Source organism: Garra rufa, chromosome 18, assembly GCF_049309525.1.
Source record: "Garra rufa chromosome 18, GarRuf1.0, whole genome shotgun sequence".
Classification (NCBI taxonomy): domain Eukaryota; kingdom Metazoa; phylum Chordata; class Actinopteri; order Cypriniformes; family Cyprinidae; genus Garra; species Garra rufa.
In genome coordinates this window covers 7,320,789-7,334,126 of record NC_133378.1, presented here as the reverse complement: position 1 = coordinate 7,334,126, position 13,338 = coordinate 7,320,789, and the positions used below count along the sequence as shown (strand labels likewise).

General features: G+C 37.6%; 1 protein-coding gene across 1 annotated transcript in view; it reads right to left on the bottom strand.

The window, feature by feature from the left end:
- Nucleotides 1-730: 730 nt before the first annotated feature.
- znf512b (zinc finger protein 512B) overlaps nucleotides 731-13,338 on the bottom strand; it is a 138,788-nt gene continuing 126,180 nt past the window's right edge. The window contains exons 10-16 of the mRNA XM_073823805.1: nucleotides 10,343-10,441; nucleotides 7,868-8,047; nucleotides 7,410-7,754; nucleotides 5,580-5,681; nucleotides 5,305-5,367; nucleotides 5,066-5,164; nucleotides 731-1,362 (exon numbers count right to left, since the gene is read on the bottom strand). Coding sequence (XP_073679906.1) covers nucleotides 997-1,362; nucleotides 5,066-5,164; nucleotides 5,305-5,367; nucleotides 5,580-5,681; nucleotides 7,410-7,754; nucleotides 7,868-8,047; nucleotides 10,343-10,441 — 1,254 coding nt within the window. The 3' untranslated portion in view covers nucleotides 731-996. The remainder of the gene's footprint in view (nucleotides 1,363-5,065; nucleotides 5,165-5,304; nucleotides 5,368-5,579; nucleotides 5,682-7,409; nucleotides 7,755-7,867; nucleotides 8,048-10,342; nucleotides 10,442-13,338) is intronic.

The window sequence follows — 13,338 nt, the reverse complement described above, 5'->3', positions numbered from 1 at the left end:
TACGTTAAGCGTCACAAGCTCTTATTCCAATACAAAACAATCAGACAAAATGTAAGCACACAGCAATACCAAATTTCAAAGCAGTTAAAGGTTTTTAACAAAGACCTCCAGGTCAACTGCAGCAAACTACAAACTACTGCAAACGGCCCAAAGGGACGCGGGATATAGGGAGTTACGCAAGGCTACGGGCTGAGACCTCTCAAGAGACAGGACAAGAAACCACGAAAGCAACACTATTGCACAGTAGCACACTGTTACAACAGCTGTCAATCTAAATCCAACCCTCCATTCAGCTGCCACTGACGAAACAAACCCAAACACATCCTTTTGACGCACCTTGTTTGAAACCGATGGACGAAGATGAATTGCTTTGAATATATTCATATATAGATATAGATGTTATATATACACAGCAGAGTATAACCGTGATAAAACGTTAGCAGTAAATTAGCTCACCATGCTAATTGAATGAGTTTAATATTCTTAAAAAAAATTGTTTAAACACATCATGAAACCACCGGACATGTTGACTTGACATGTAACTACCCAAAAATTACGTAGAAATGTAACTTCTGCTTTAAAAAAGGCCTACGTATATATATCTTTTTATATATATATATATATATATATATATATATATATATATATATATATACCATATCAACTGGGAGCTTAAATGTTATTGACCCCTTTAGAGTGAACAACTTATTAAAACGAACTATAAAAATGGAATGAAAAACCAACAGGAGTATATTATATCAGTATACACAAGCACACACACATAATGTATATACTCAGCTTAAAAAAACACAAAGATCAGTGTGAAATCAATACAAGCGCAAATCATCTGCTGTTTTTCATCCCCTCGCTTTGCCGTTCGTCTTTCCGAGCTCGATCTTCCGTGCCATCCTTCATTTCTGTGACCGAATTGGCTAAAGTTTTATCCGGAGTAGTTCGGAAAGCATCCCTTCTGGTGTTGACGGAGTGGAAGCCGTGTTACTCAGCGGTCGGCGCTTTCTTACTTTTGCCTCGTTTCTTTATAGGGGGCTGTGAGTCTCTGGCTTGGGCTGGATTCCCACTGTCCACTGGGGCAGGGGGTGTGGGTGGGGCGTTGGGCACGGGGGTTTGGGTTTCTGGGGTTGCTGGGCTTAGGGACTGGGGTGGAAGCGGAGCTGGAGTTGGAGCTGGGCTGAAGCTCTGAGTCTCTACTGGAAAGGGCGTTGACACCAGGTGATGCTCTTTGGGCTTTCTTCCCCTCCTCTTTCCAGGCACTACGTTTTTTATGTCCTTCTGTAAGCCATTGCTCTCTGGCTCTTTTTTTTTGTTGTTGGCCAACTCGTTGGTAGACGCCCGAAACCAGTTCTGTGCAGATAAGGCCACATCAAGTACAAAGGGGAAGCGAAAATCAAGGACTGTTAGTGAATTTGCATGAATTCTCGGCAGTAGAACATTTTAGAAGGAAACTACTCATCACTGGAAACCCCATGACACAAAAATTAAAGTTGACACTAAGGTACAAATATATATTCTTGGGATCAGTACGATTTTTTATGTTTTTAACAAAGTCTCTTTTGCTCATCAAAGTTCTATTTATTATGCAAATATTTTTGCAATTTAAAATAACAATTTTCTATTTTGATATACTTTAAATATACTCAAGGCTGCAGTTCTCTCGGTTGGTTGTGCATCTTTTTCTTCCACAATTTTTCCTTCCACTCAACATTCTGTTAACGTGCTTGGATGCAGCACTCTGTGAACAGCAGCTTCTTTGGCAATGGATGTTTGTGGCTTACCCTCCTTGTGAAGGGTGTCAATGATTGTCTTGTGCACAACTGTCAGATCAGCAGTCTTCCCCATGATTGTGTAGCCTAGTGAACCAAACTGAGAGACCATTTTGAAGGCTCAGGAAACCTTTGCAGGTGTTTTGAGTCGATTAGCTGATTGGCATGTCACCTTATTCTAATTTGTTGAGATAGCGAATTGGTGGATTTTTCTTAAATGTGTGGTCAAATCATCACAATTAAAAGAACCAAAGACTTAAACTACTTTAGTCTGTGTGCATTGAATTTATTTGATATACTTGAAAATATAATTTATTTCAGTGATGCAAAGCTGAGTTTTTATTAGGGGTGGGCATAGATAAATTTTTTTAATCTAGATTAATCTAGATTAAATCTTGGAATTAATCTAGATTAATCTAGATTAAAATGGCTAATTTGAATTCTGCTGAAGGCATTCAGAATATGTGTGCTACCCAAATAATGACTAAAAGTAAGTCTTCGAGAACGGGCCAGGTGGCGCATTAGATCAGGCGCTCATCTCCTGTTTCCAAAATGCATCACAAACTGCTTGACAATTGCATTTACAACATAATTACCTATACAAACTTGTGTAACCAAGTACTTCTGCGCAAAAGGCTGCACGACGTGCGCGTAACCGTTAAATACACAGACGCGCACAGGCATGGATAGCCTATCTGCTTGCATAGTCTTCGATTAAACTGCGTTGCTTTTAGAAGCGTCAATTCAGTTGTTGCATATAGTTTAATGTCTTTATTTCGGGATTATCAAAGTTAATCATAACTCACGTGCCCCAGTAAAAAGGGTCTAGCAACGCACCTGCCCTGAAGCGGCTTCATAACTGCATCCATGTTTGCACGTCTCATTTGATGTGGTAATTTCACAGAAGTTGAAGACTCGTTCTCGCCCCCTACAGTGCAATTCAACTAGGTATACGTCATCCGCGCTAAAATATCAAGGTGAAAGTCATCATATCTTGCGTATTTTAGACCCAGCTCCCAGCCCAACTTTGAAAATAGATTAACGGCGATATTTTTTTTATCGCCCGATAAGAGTCTCACGTTAACGCAGCACGTTAACGCCGATAACGGCCCACCACTAGTTTTTATCATCTTTCATGTCACATGATCCTACAGAAATCATTCTTATATGCTGATTTATTACTTTTATTGTCAGTGTTGGATGTTGTCCTGCTTAATGTTTTGTTTTTGAAACCTGTGATACTTTTTCAGGATTCTTTAATGAATAAAAGGTTAAAAAGATCAGCATTTATTCAAAATATAAATCTAAATTCTAAAATCTTTACTATAACTTTTTTTTTATCAATTTAACACATCCTTGCTGAATAAAAGTATTAATAATTTCTTTTGAAAAAAGAAAGAAAGAAAAAATGTACTAACTCCAAACTTTGAACGGTAGCATCTCAATAAATTAGAATGTCGTGGAAAAGTTAATTTATTTCAGTAATTCACTTTTTCTTTTTCTTTTAATTGTGAGGATTTGGCTCACACAAATTCTTGAATCTATTTTGCTTGACAAGCCTCTCAAAGCTGTGGTTCTCTCGGTTGGTTGTGCATCTTTTTCTTCCACACTTTTTCCTTCCACTCAACTTCCTGTTAACATGCTTGGATACAGCACTCTGTGAACAGCAGCTTCTTTGGCAATGAATGTTTGTGGCTAACCCTCCTTATGAAGGGTGTCAATGATTCTTCTGGACAACAGTCAGATCAGCAGTCTTCCCCATGATTGTGTAGCCTAGTGAACCAAACTGAGAGACCATTTTGAAGGCTCAGGAAACCTTTGCAGGTGTTTTGAGTCGATTAGCTGATTGGTATGTCACCATTTTCTAATTTGTTGAGATAGTGAATTGGTGGGTTTTTGTTAAATGTGAGCCAAATCCTCACAATTAAAAGAACCAAAGACTTAAACTACTTCAGTCTGTGTGCATTGAATTTATTTAATACACAAGTTTCACAATTTGAGTTGAATTACTGAAATAAATTAACTTTTCCACAACATTCTAATTGATTGAGATACACCTGTATATTATTAGAAAACATGTTTATTTTAAATAAATGCTGTTCTTTGTAACGTTTTATTCATCAAAGAATTCTAAAAAAATCACATGTTGCAAATAATAATAATAATAATAATAATAATAGTAATAAATTAAGCAGTTGTTTCCAACATTGATAACAAATCAGCATATTAGAATGATTTCTGAAGGATCATGTGACACTGAAGACTTGGAGTCATGATGCTGAAAATTCAGCTTTACATCACAGGAATAAATTCTATTTTAAAGTATATTAAAATAGAAAACCACTATCTTAAATTGCAAACTTATTTCACAATACTAATGTTTTTTCTGTATTTTTAATTAAATAAACAAACAAAAACAAACAAACAAACAAACAAAAAAACATAAAAAATAGTACTGATCCCAAACTTTTGAACAGCAGTGTATATGTAATAAGAAACTATTTCTGTAATATTCAAAACTATATAGTGCTTCACACACACAAATCAATAACATATGTGTTGAATGGCAATATAATATAAATCTGTACCTATAAAATAATATAAGAAAATATATAAATTCTAAGCACTACTCAAGTTAACATCATCACACAAATATTTTAATGAGCAACATCTTGCTTGTAAGGGAAGGTCGCTTTACTGAAATGTTCTCATTAAAATATTTTTATATTTCAATATATCAGTAATAAAATAATCTCCATATGATGGCAGAGATGTTGTGACCTTTGTTAAAATCATAAATCCAATCTACACATTGCCATTTAATTTGTTAGGAGGTTAACTTGGATTTAACCAATTTTATGGAAAATCCAATCTCTCCATTAAATATTTTAAATCTACTGAAAAATATAAAAGTTCATTTAATTCAAATGTTTTGGTTATTTTAGTTATAAATAGTTCTGAAAATGCTCTGATTATTTCTTTGCTAAATTTCTTAGAAACTAAAACCAAAACTATATATAAAAATATAAAAATGTAAAAATGTAATTAAAATAAAAATTCCAAAAATATAAAAAATAAATTACATTACAGTTAGTGAACTTAGTCCCGCCACCCCACCCAAAAATATCTTAATTTGTGTTCTGAAGATGAACGAAGGTCTTATAGGTTTGAAACGACATGAGGGTGAACTATCCCTTTAATACTAGAAGACTAAGAAGGGCAAGTGTTTAGCTTACTTTGCTAAAAAAAAAACAGTACACAGGTTTAGTGAGTGTTTGGTTTACCTGAGAGTGTGTCTTGCTGATATGGTACTTAACGCCGCTCTCAGAGTTAAACTCCTTCTGACAGAGCAAACAAGTGTACTTTCCTACGTCGCCTCCTCCCTGTGAGGAAAAAATAACAACAGTGAAGCTGATACAGTATCAGCAATATCTGAGATCAAATGTATACAGTATATACAGTTGTTAAAATGATCTATAATTAGTTAACAGTACAGAAAAGCATGCAGAGTTTTTTTATATACCTTGTTACAGCTTGCCAAGTGCGCTTTAAGTCCAGACACACTAGAGTAGATAGCCTCGCAGTTCTGTTATGAAATCAAGAGAGACTTGAGGAGAAGAACTGAACAACAAAAATGTCAACACTTTTTAAACAATTTTCAAGAGCTCTTCAGTTTCTCCAGCAAATCTAAATCTACTGATATCATTCAGATGTTCACATTAAGGTTGGATTCTGTCACTGAAGCACTAGCAACTGTTAAAGTCAAAGTTCAGTCAGAAAAACAAGACAGATTCTTACACAATTGGGGCAGCAGATAAATCCTTTTTCCTTCACCTCATTCTTCCAGCCGTTCACAGTTTCAGGACTAAAGTTAGGGAGGCCTGGTCGTGTATAGTTGAGCTATAAAAAAAAGCGTGTACAAAGCAATTAAAAAATAAGTAGTTAAATGTGTATATGAGGAGTAACTACCAAAATTTAGAAGCACGGCTGATTTAAAGAGATAGTTCACCCAAAAATTAAAATTACCCCATGATTTACTCTTCCTCAAGCCATCCTAGATGTAAATGATTTTCTTCTTTCACGCAAATACAATCAGAGTTATATTAAAAAATGTCCTGTCTTTTCCAAAATTTGAATGGCAGTGAATGGGTGTTGAGATTTTGAAGTCATCCGCTGGAACACAACTTTCTCGTGAACACATGTACGACAGTTAGCGCAAGCTACAGATTGGTGTTTTTAAAGTTTTACATATGGATATTTTTCTTGCACAAATGCATTGATCAACTTTTGAGGACCTTTATTAACCCCCCGGAGCTGTGTGGAGCACTTTTATGATAGATGGATGCACTTTATTTAGCTTCAAAACCTCAGCAAACGTCTATTAACTTCCATTTTTTAATATAACTCCACTTGTATTTGTCCGAAAGAAGAAAGTCATATACACATAGGATGGCTTGAGGGTGAGTAAATCATGGGGCAATTTTCATTTTTGGGTGAACTATCCCTTTAACTAAATTTTTAAGTAGCACAAGGCAACTTGTTTGGCTTTTTTATTAAATGAGACTCTCAATATGAAACTAAAACCACCAGAATCACTGTCTTAATGAGTGAGTCATTTATTAATTTGTTTACCCAGTTTAATTGCATCAAATTAACATGTTAAATTACCAGACCTAAGATTTTCATATAGTCTTTAATGAAATATAAATTAAAATCGATGCTGTCAAACTAATTGATTTCTTTATTGTTTTGTGTTATATAAATACTGCTAATAAACAAATCCTAGAGATTTTTATAAATTATATAATATGCCAAGCTACTTTGTCACATAAGGTTTATAGACCAATTAAGAGTTTTTGATGTGTTTTTGTGGGCGGAGCTTATCTGGTAGCAGAAAATTACAGTTTTTAGGTAGAGGTCTATGAAGGCCATGGAAAAAATAAATAAATGTGAGTTTATATTTAAAAATTCTGACTTTATTCTTGTAATTCTGAAATTATATAATTTAAATAAGAAAAATTAACTTGTCATTCTCTCTTTTCCCCTTGAATCATGAGTTTATATCCCACACTTCTGGGGATTTTTTCCTCAGAATTGACAAACTTGCTATAAAGTCATATCGCAAGAGTTATAGTCCAAACTACCAGATACAAACTTGCATTTGCAGAAAAAAAGTCAGAATTCTGAGATAAAATAGGTAAATGTGTAAATATGTAAGATGTTATAGGTTAAAATAGTATTTTATACTGTAACTATAATACAATATGTCCCCTATGAACTGCATATGTGAATATTATGTAGACCTATTGCTTAAATCAAATTTATGCTTTAAAAGTAGAGTATTCATAGTAGGTTTCATCCATAGTCTGTCTGTTTAAATGTCTTTGTTTAGCTTCAAATGGTGACCACAGTGTTCTATAAAAATGATTTGCATTCCGATTCTGACATCCAAAGGCACAACAATACATTTTTTCTTTTATTCCATGGATTTTACCCGTTTGCCTCCACTTTTTACCAGTGTTTTTCTGCCACCACAATGCACATGCAGCTGCAGGTGACCTAACTGTGATGTCTACTCCAAATGGGTCTATAGTGCAGCAGTTTAAAGTAGATTCAACACTGTCGTACCCTCTTGATGTCTGGTACGAGGTCGTCTTTGATGCGTCGTTTGGTTCCCCAATCTTTGGCCAGCTCGTCTTCTGCGATTTCCTGCAGGTGGAACACCGCGACCTGAGCCGAGCGTCGACGCACCCTGCCGCTGGGCGTCCTCTCCAAATCCAGCAGCTCCTGCGCCTCTGTTTTCTCCTCCTTCCTTTCCTCGATCTTCTCCACCGGCTCATCTACTCTCTCCTTTATCTTCTCTCTGCACTTTTTCTGGACAGGTTCTTCATCTTCCTCCTCCTCCTCCTCTTCCTCCTCTTCTTCGTCCTCTAGCACATCCTCCTCATCTTTACTGTCTTCCTGTGTCCAGTCCTCAGCTGTGAGCTAAACGGGGTGATATAACAGACATCTGGAGACATTTTTCCACTTGATGTCAGATTAGTACTATGACGTGTAGTGTGGCTGTGTAATCTCACCGAGTGTGCAGGCAGGGCAGTGACGGAGTGCTCGGTGCGCAGGTGGTAGTCACGGCCAGCTTTTGAGCGATAGGTCTTACCACAGTGCTGGCACAGGAAGACAGGCTTCTGTCCGTCTGGCAGCTCTCTGCCACAGCGTTTCTGATGATACTGATAGCCCATCAGACTGGAGAAATGAGCTGAACAGCCCTGTTTGACAGAGAATCAAACATACTTCATTAATTTACCCATTGATCTGTAGGCTGACAGTCTGGGTTACAGCTTTCCTTTGTTAACACCAACTACATGTAAATACTTATTGACAAATAAGCTTTTTTTTTTCAAGAAGGTTCTCATCTTCTCTTCTACACTTTTAATTTTTCTTCTCATCACTTTCTTCACACATAGTAATTGGAACCAGACTGGTCTGCTGAAAAGACCAACTTAATGAACTTCCAGGCTGGTTTATGCTAGTTAGTGCTAATCTAACTGGTGAACTCATGCATGCATGCAGGCAGGTAGACAGACAGACAGAAAGAAAGAAAGACAGAAAGACAGACAGACAGACAGACAGACAGACAGACAGACAGACAGACAGACAGACAGACAGACAGACAGACAGACAGACAGACAGACAGACAGACAAAAACAGACAGAAAGATAGATAGACAGACAGACAGACAGACAGACAGACAGACAGACAGACTGACTGAAAGACAGATAGACACAGACAGACAGACAGACAGACAGACAGACAGACAGACAGACAGACAGACAGACAGACAGACAGACAGACATACATAAAGAAAGACAGACAGACAGACAGAACGACAGACTGAAAGACAGATAGATAGACAGACAGACAGACAGACAGACAGACATAAAAAAAGATAGACAGACAGACAGACAGACAGACAGACAGACATAAAAAAAGATAGACAGACAGACAGACAGACAGACATAGACAAAAAAGACAGACATAAAAAAGATAGATAGATAGACAGACAGACAGACAGACAGACAGACAGACAGACTGAAAGACAGATAGATAGACAGACAGACAGACAGACAGACAGACAGACAGACAGACAGACAGACAGACAGACATAAAAAAAGATAGACAGACAGACAGACAGACAGACAGACATAAAAAAAGATAGACAGACAGACAGACAGACAGACAGACAGACAGACAGACAGACATAGACAAAAAAGACAGACATAAAAAAGATAGATAGATAGATAGACAGACAGACAGACAGACAGACAGACAGACAGACAGACAGACAGACAGACAGACAGACAGACAGACAGACAGACAGACAAAAACAGACAGACAGACAGACAGACAGACAGACAGACAGACAGACAGACAGACAGACAGACATAGACAAAAAAAACAGACAGAAAGATAGATAAACAGACAGAATGAAAGATAGATAGACAGACAGACAGACAGACAGACAGACAGACAGACAGACAGACAGACAGACAGACAGACAGACAGACAGATAGACAGACAGACTTAAAAAAGATAGACAGACAGACAGACAGACAGACAGACAGACAGACAGACAGACAGACAGACAGACAGACAGACAGACAGACAGACAGATAGACAGACAGACTTAAAAAAGATAGACAGACAGACAGACAGACAGACAGACAGACAGACAGACAGACAGACAGACAGACAGACATACATAGACAAAAAAACAGACAGAAAGATAGATAAACAGACATAATGAAAGATAGATAGATAGATAGACAGACAGACAGACAGACAGACAGACAGACAGACAGACAGACAGACAGACAGACATAAAGAAAGACAGACAGACAGAACGACAGACTGAAAGACAGATAGACAGACAGACAGACAGACAGACAGACATACATAGACAAAAAAACAGACAGAAAGATAGATAAACAGACATAATGAAAGATAGATAGATAGACAGACAGACAGACAGACAGACAGACAGACAGACATAAAGAAAGACAGACAGACAGAACGACAGACTGAAAGACAGATAGACAGACAGACATAAAAAAAGATAGACAGACAGACAGACAGACAGACAGACAGACAGACAGACAGACAGACATACATAGACAAAAAAACAGACAGAAAGATAGATAAACAGACATAATGAAAGATAGATAGATAGATAGATAGATAGATAGATAGATAGATAGATAGATAGATTGATAGATAGATAGATAGACAGATAGATAGATAGATACACAGACAGACAGACAGACAGACAGACAGACAGACAGACAGACAGACAGACAGACAGACAGACAGACAGACAGACAGACAGACAGACAGATGGACAGATAGAAGGATGGATAGATAGACAAACAGCGTGCACAAGCAGAACAAAAAATAAAACAGAGAAAGTGAGCGACAGAATGGAGACAGAAATTAGGGCATATTAAGGACATCCAGTGCTGTCTAGGGAGACAGACAGACGGTAGTCGCCAGTGACAAATTCCTACCTCACTGGGACATTTGATTCGGCCCATCTGTTTGAGGACACAGCGTAGACTCTCTCTCTCCTCCTGCTCCTCCTCAGACACATTTTCACTCGCCGAGGGCTTACAAACGAGAAACAAATACAACACAACACATTAGTGTCTTTCCAGAAACTCTTCCTTAAGTCTTTACAATAGTGTGTTTCCAATCACTGCTTTCTAAAAGCCAGATGCCTGGCACTCTTCAAAACCTTTACAGAGGGGCATTTACTCAAGGCGTGTTAACGGCAACGCTTTTTACAGCACTGTCGTTGGTCTGTTAAAAGCATCAGCAGGGGAAATGAGACGTAAGTGTACAATCTAAAAAGGACGCTAGACACCTCAACACAGCACCTGAGGGTAAACACTAAGCCTGAGATGCAACTTTAGTTGGGGACTTTAAAAAAATGAACTCACAGACTGTTAAACCAAAATATGTCAGTGCTAACACCCAGAGGCACTCAAAACAGAGAGATGATAATGAAGAGGGTTAGATGATGTGTGAGAGATGCTCCGGATTTGCATCACCTGCAGCTCTCGCCTTCAATCAAGTGAGCCAACGATTTAGTGACTCTTTCATCATAAAGACTGTCACTTACTTTGTTTCTAAATGAATCAGCTGTTTGAAATAGTTGGTTAAATGAATGACTAAATGACTCACACATGCATTAAAACAGTGACTTGCTGCCACCTACTGGTGGTTTTAGTTTCATATCTTTTCTAACACCCATTAGTGCCAATTAAAAACATATTAATCTCATACCATTAATTATGCAATAATAATTGCAGTGTAAATGCATTAATGCCACCTCTGTCTATATATACCCAAATGCTACTTCACATGCAGTTTCTGAAAACAATGTTATGGCCACATTGTAGCCTTAAAGGGGACCTATTATGCTAAATTCACTTATATGAGGTGTTTGAACACTGATGTGTGTCCACAGTGTGTGTAAAGATCCAGCCTATAATAGTAAAAATTCAGTCACTCCTGTTTGTATAATCCCCATAAATCAGAAGCAGCGTCTGAAAATACACTGTTTCTGATTTCTCCCTACTGTGACGTCACACTATGGATAAGCCCCGCCCATGACTATCTGACGATCTGCCCTATACGCATGGCTCCTATAGACATTATAGTCCTTATTAACATATAGTCTTCACCACATAAACATTACAAATATTGTCTTTTGATGTACAAATGAGAGTACCCAAAGACTGAGCCATGAAAAACACTCTGGATGAATTTCATTTTTTGAAGGAAATGTGCCAAAGATTCTTAAATATTTGTGCAAATCATTTTATGCTGGACTGCTTCATAAACAAGGGTCGGTTCAACACTGGATTTGCACAGAAGCTGATTCCTCATATTTTCTGAATGTTTCACATTTCTGGATGTGCTTGTTAGAAATGCTGTACAGTGAGGGAAAATATATTTGATCCCCTGCTGATTTTGTATGTTTGCCCACTGACAAAAAATGATCAGTCCTAATTTTGATGGTAGGTTTGAGACAGTGACTACGTTTACATGGACACCAGTAATCTAATTAATGACCTTATTCTGAATAAGACAACAATATGGTTAAGGTGTTTACATGAGTTGCTTTTAGAATATTCCTTTCATGTTCCCGTTTTACATGTTATAGTACATAGATCGATTAATGACACATGCGAGTGCATGAACGGGTTGAATGTTAACTACGTTACCATAAAACTATAAATTATGATAACAGACAAACTATTTATCAGCAATGAGCATTGATTAATCCCATGTTGTAGCAAAAAATAAAAATTAAACCAAAGCATATGCATGTGCGACCAACTGAGAGCGTTATGCCAGGCAACCCGTGTTTTTCCAAACTTCTACCCGTGAAAGTGCACTGGAAAGGCAGTCAAACCCGTGAATTCCCACCCGTGAACTCGTACTAGATCGGCGTACTCCCAGTTCCCAGTAGCCCGCGAAACAACAATATCAGTCTCTAGGGGTGCGGTGTTTATGCAAGTGGCACACGGAGGAAAAATAGAGTTTAGGACAATATAACGTTGCAATCAAATTATTATTAATATAAAAATAATAAATGCGCTTAGGCCATTTAGTTGTGGTTTGAAGTTGTGATTTACGAGCTAAAAAACCTGCCTGAAACGCAGCATTAGTGTGTATCCTGTTGCAAAATGTGGCGAAAAGTCCTACACAAGGGGAATAGTGTGATTAAGGTGTGTACATGTCTTCCATAATGCGACTAACATAGGAATACTCCACCTGTCTTAATTCGATTTGTGTTTACTCCGATTATGACTTTAGTCGGATTAAATTAATAAAAAATATCAGTTTACATGGTTGCTTCTTAATCAGAGTATTGTCTTAATCGCGTTAAAATCGGAATATTGTTGTCCATGTAAACGTACTCAGTGAGAGACAGAACACACACACACACACACAAAAATTTTTTTTTCCAGAAAAACGCATTTAAAAAAAGTTTTAAATTGTTTTGCATTTTATTGAGTGAAATAAGTATTTGATCCTCTATCAATCAGCAAGATTTCTGGCTCCTAGGTGTCTTTTATACAGGTAACAAGCTCTTAAAGGGAGTGCTCCTAATCTCAGTTTGTTACCTGTATAAAAGACCACAGAAGCAATCAATCAATCAGATTCCAAACTCTCCACCATGGCCAAGACCAAAGAGCTGTCCAAGGATGTCAGGGACAACATTGTAGACCTACACAAGGCTGGAATGGGCTACAAGACCATCGCCAAGCAGCTTGGTGAGAAGAAGACAACAGTTGGTGCGATTATTCGCAAATGGAAGAGACACAAAACAACTGTAAATCTTCCTCGGTCTGGGGCTCCATGCAAAGATCTCACCTCGTAGAGTTTCAATGATCATGAGAACAGTGAGGAATCAGCCCAGAACTACACGGGAGGATCTTGTCAATGATCTCAAGGCAGCTGGGACCATAGTCACCAAAAAACAATTGGTAAC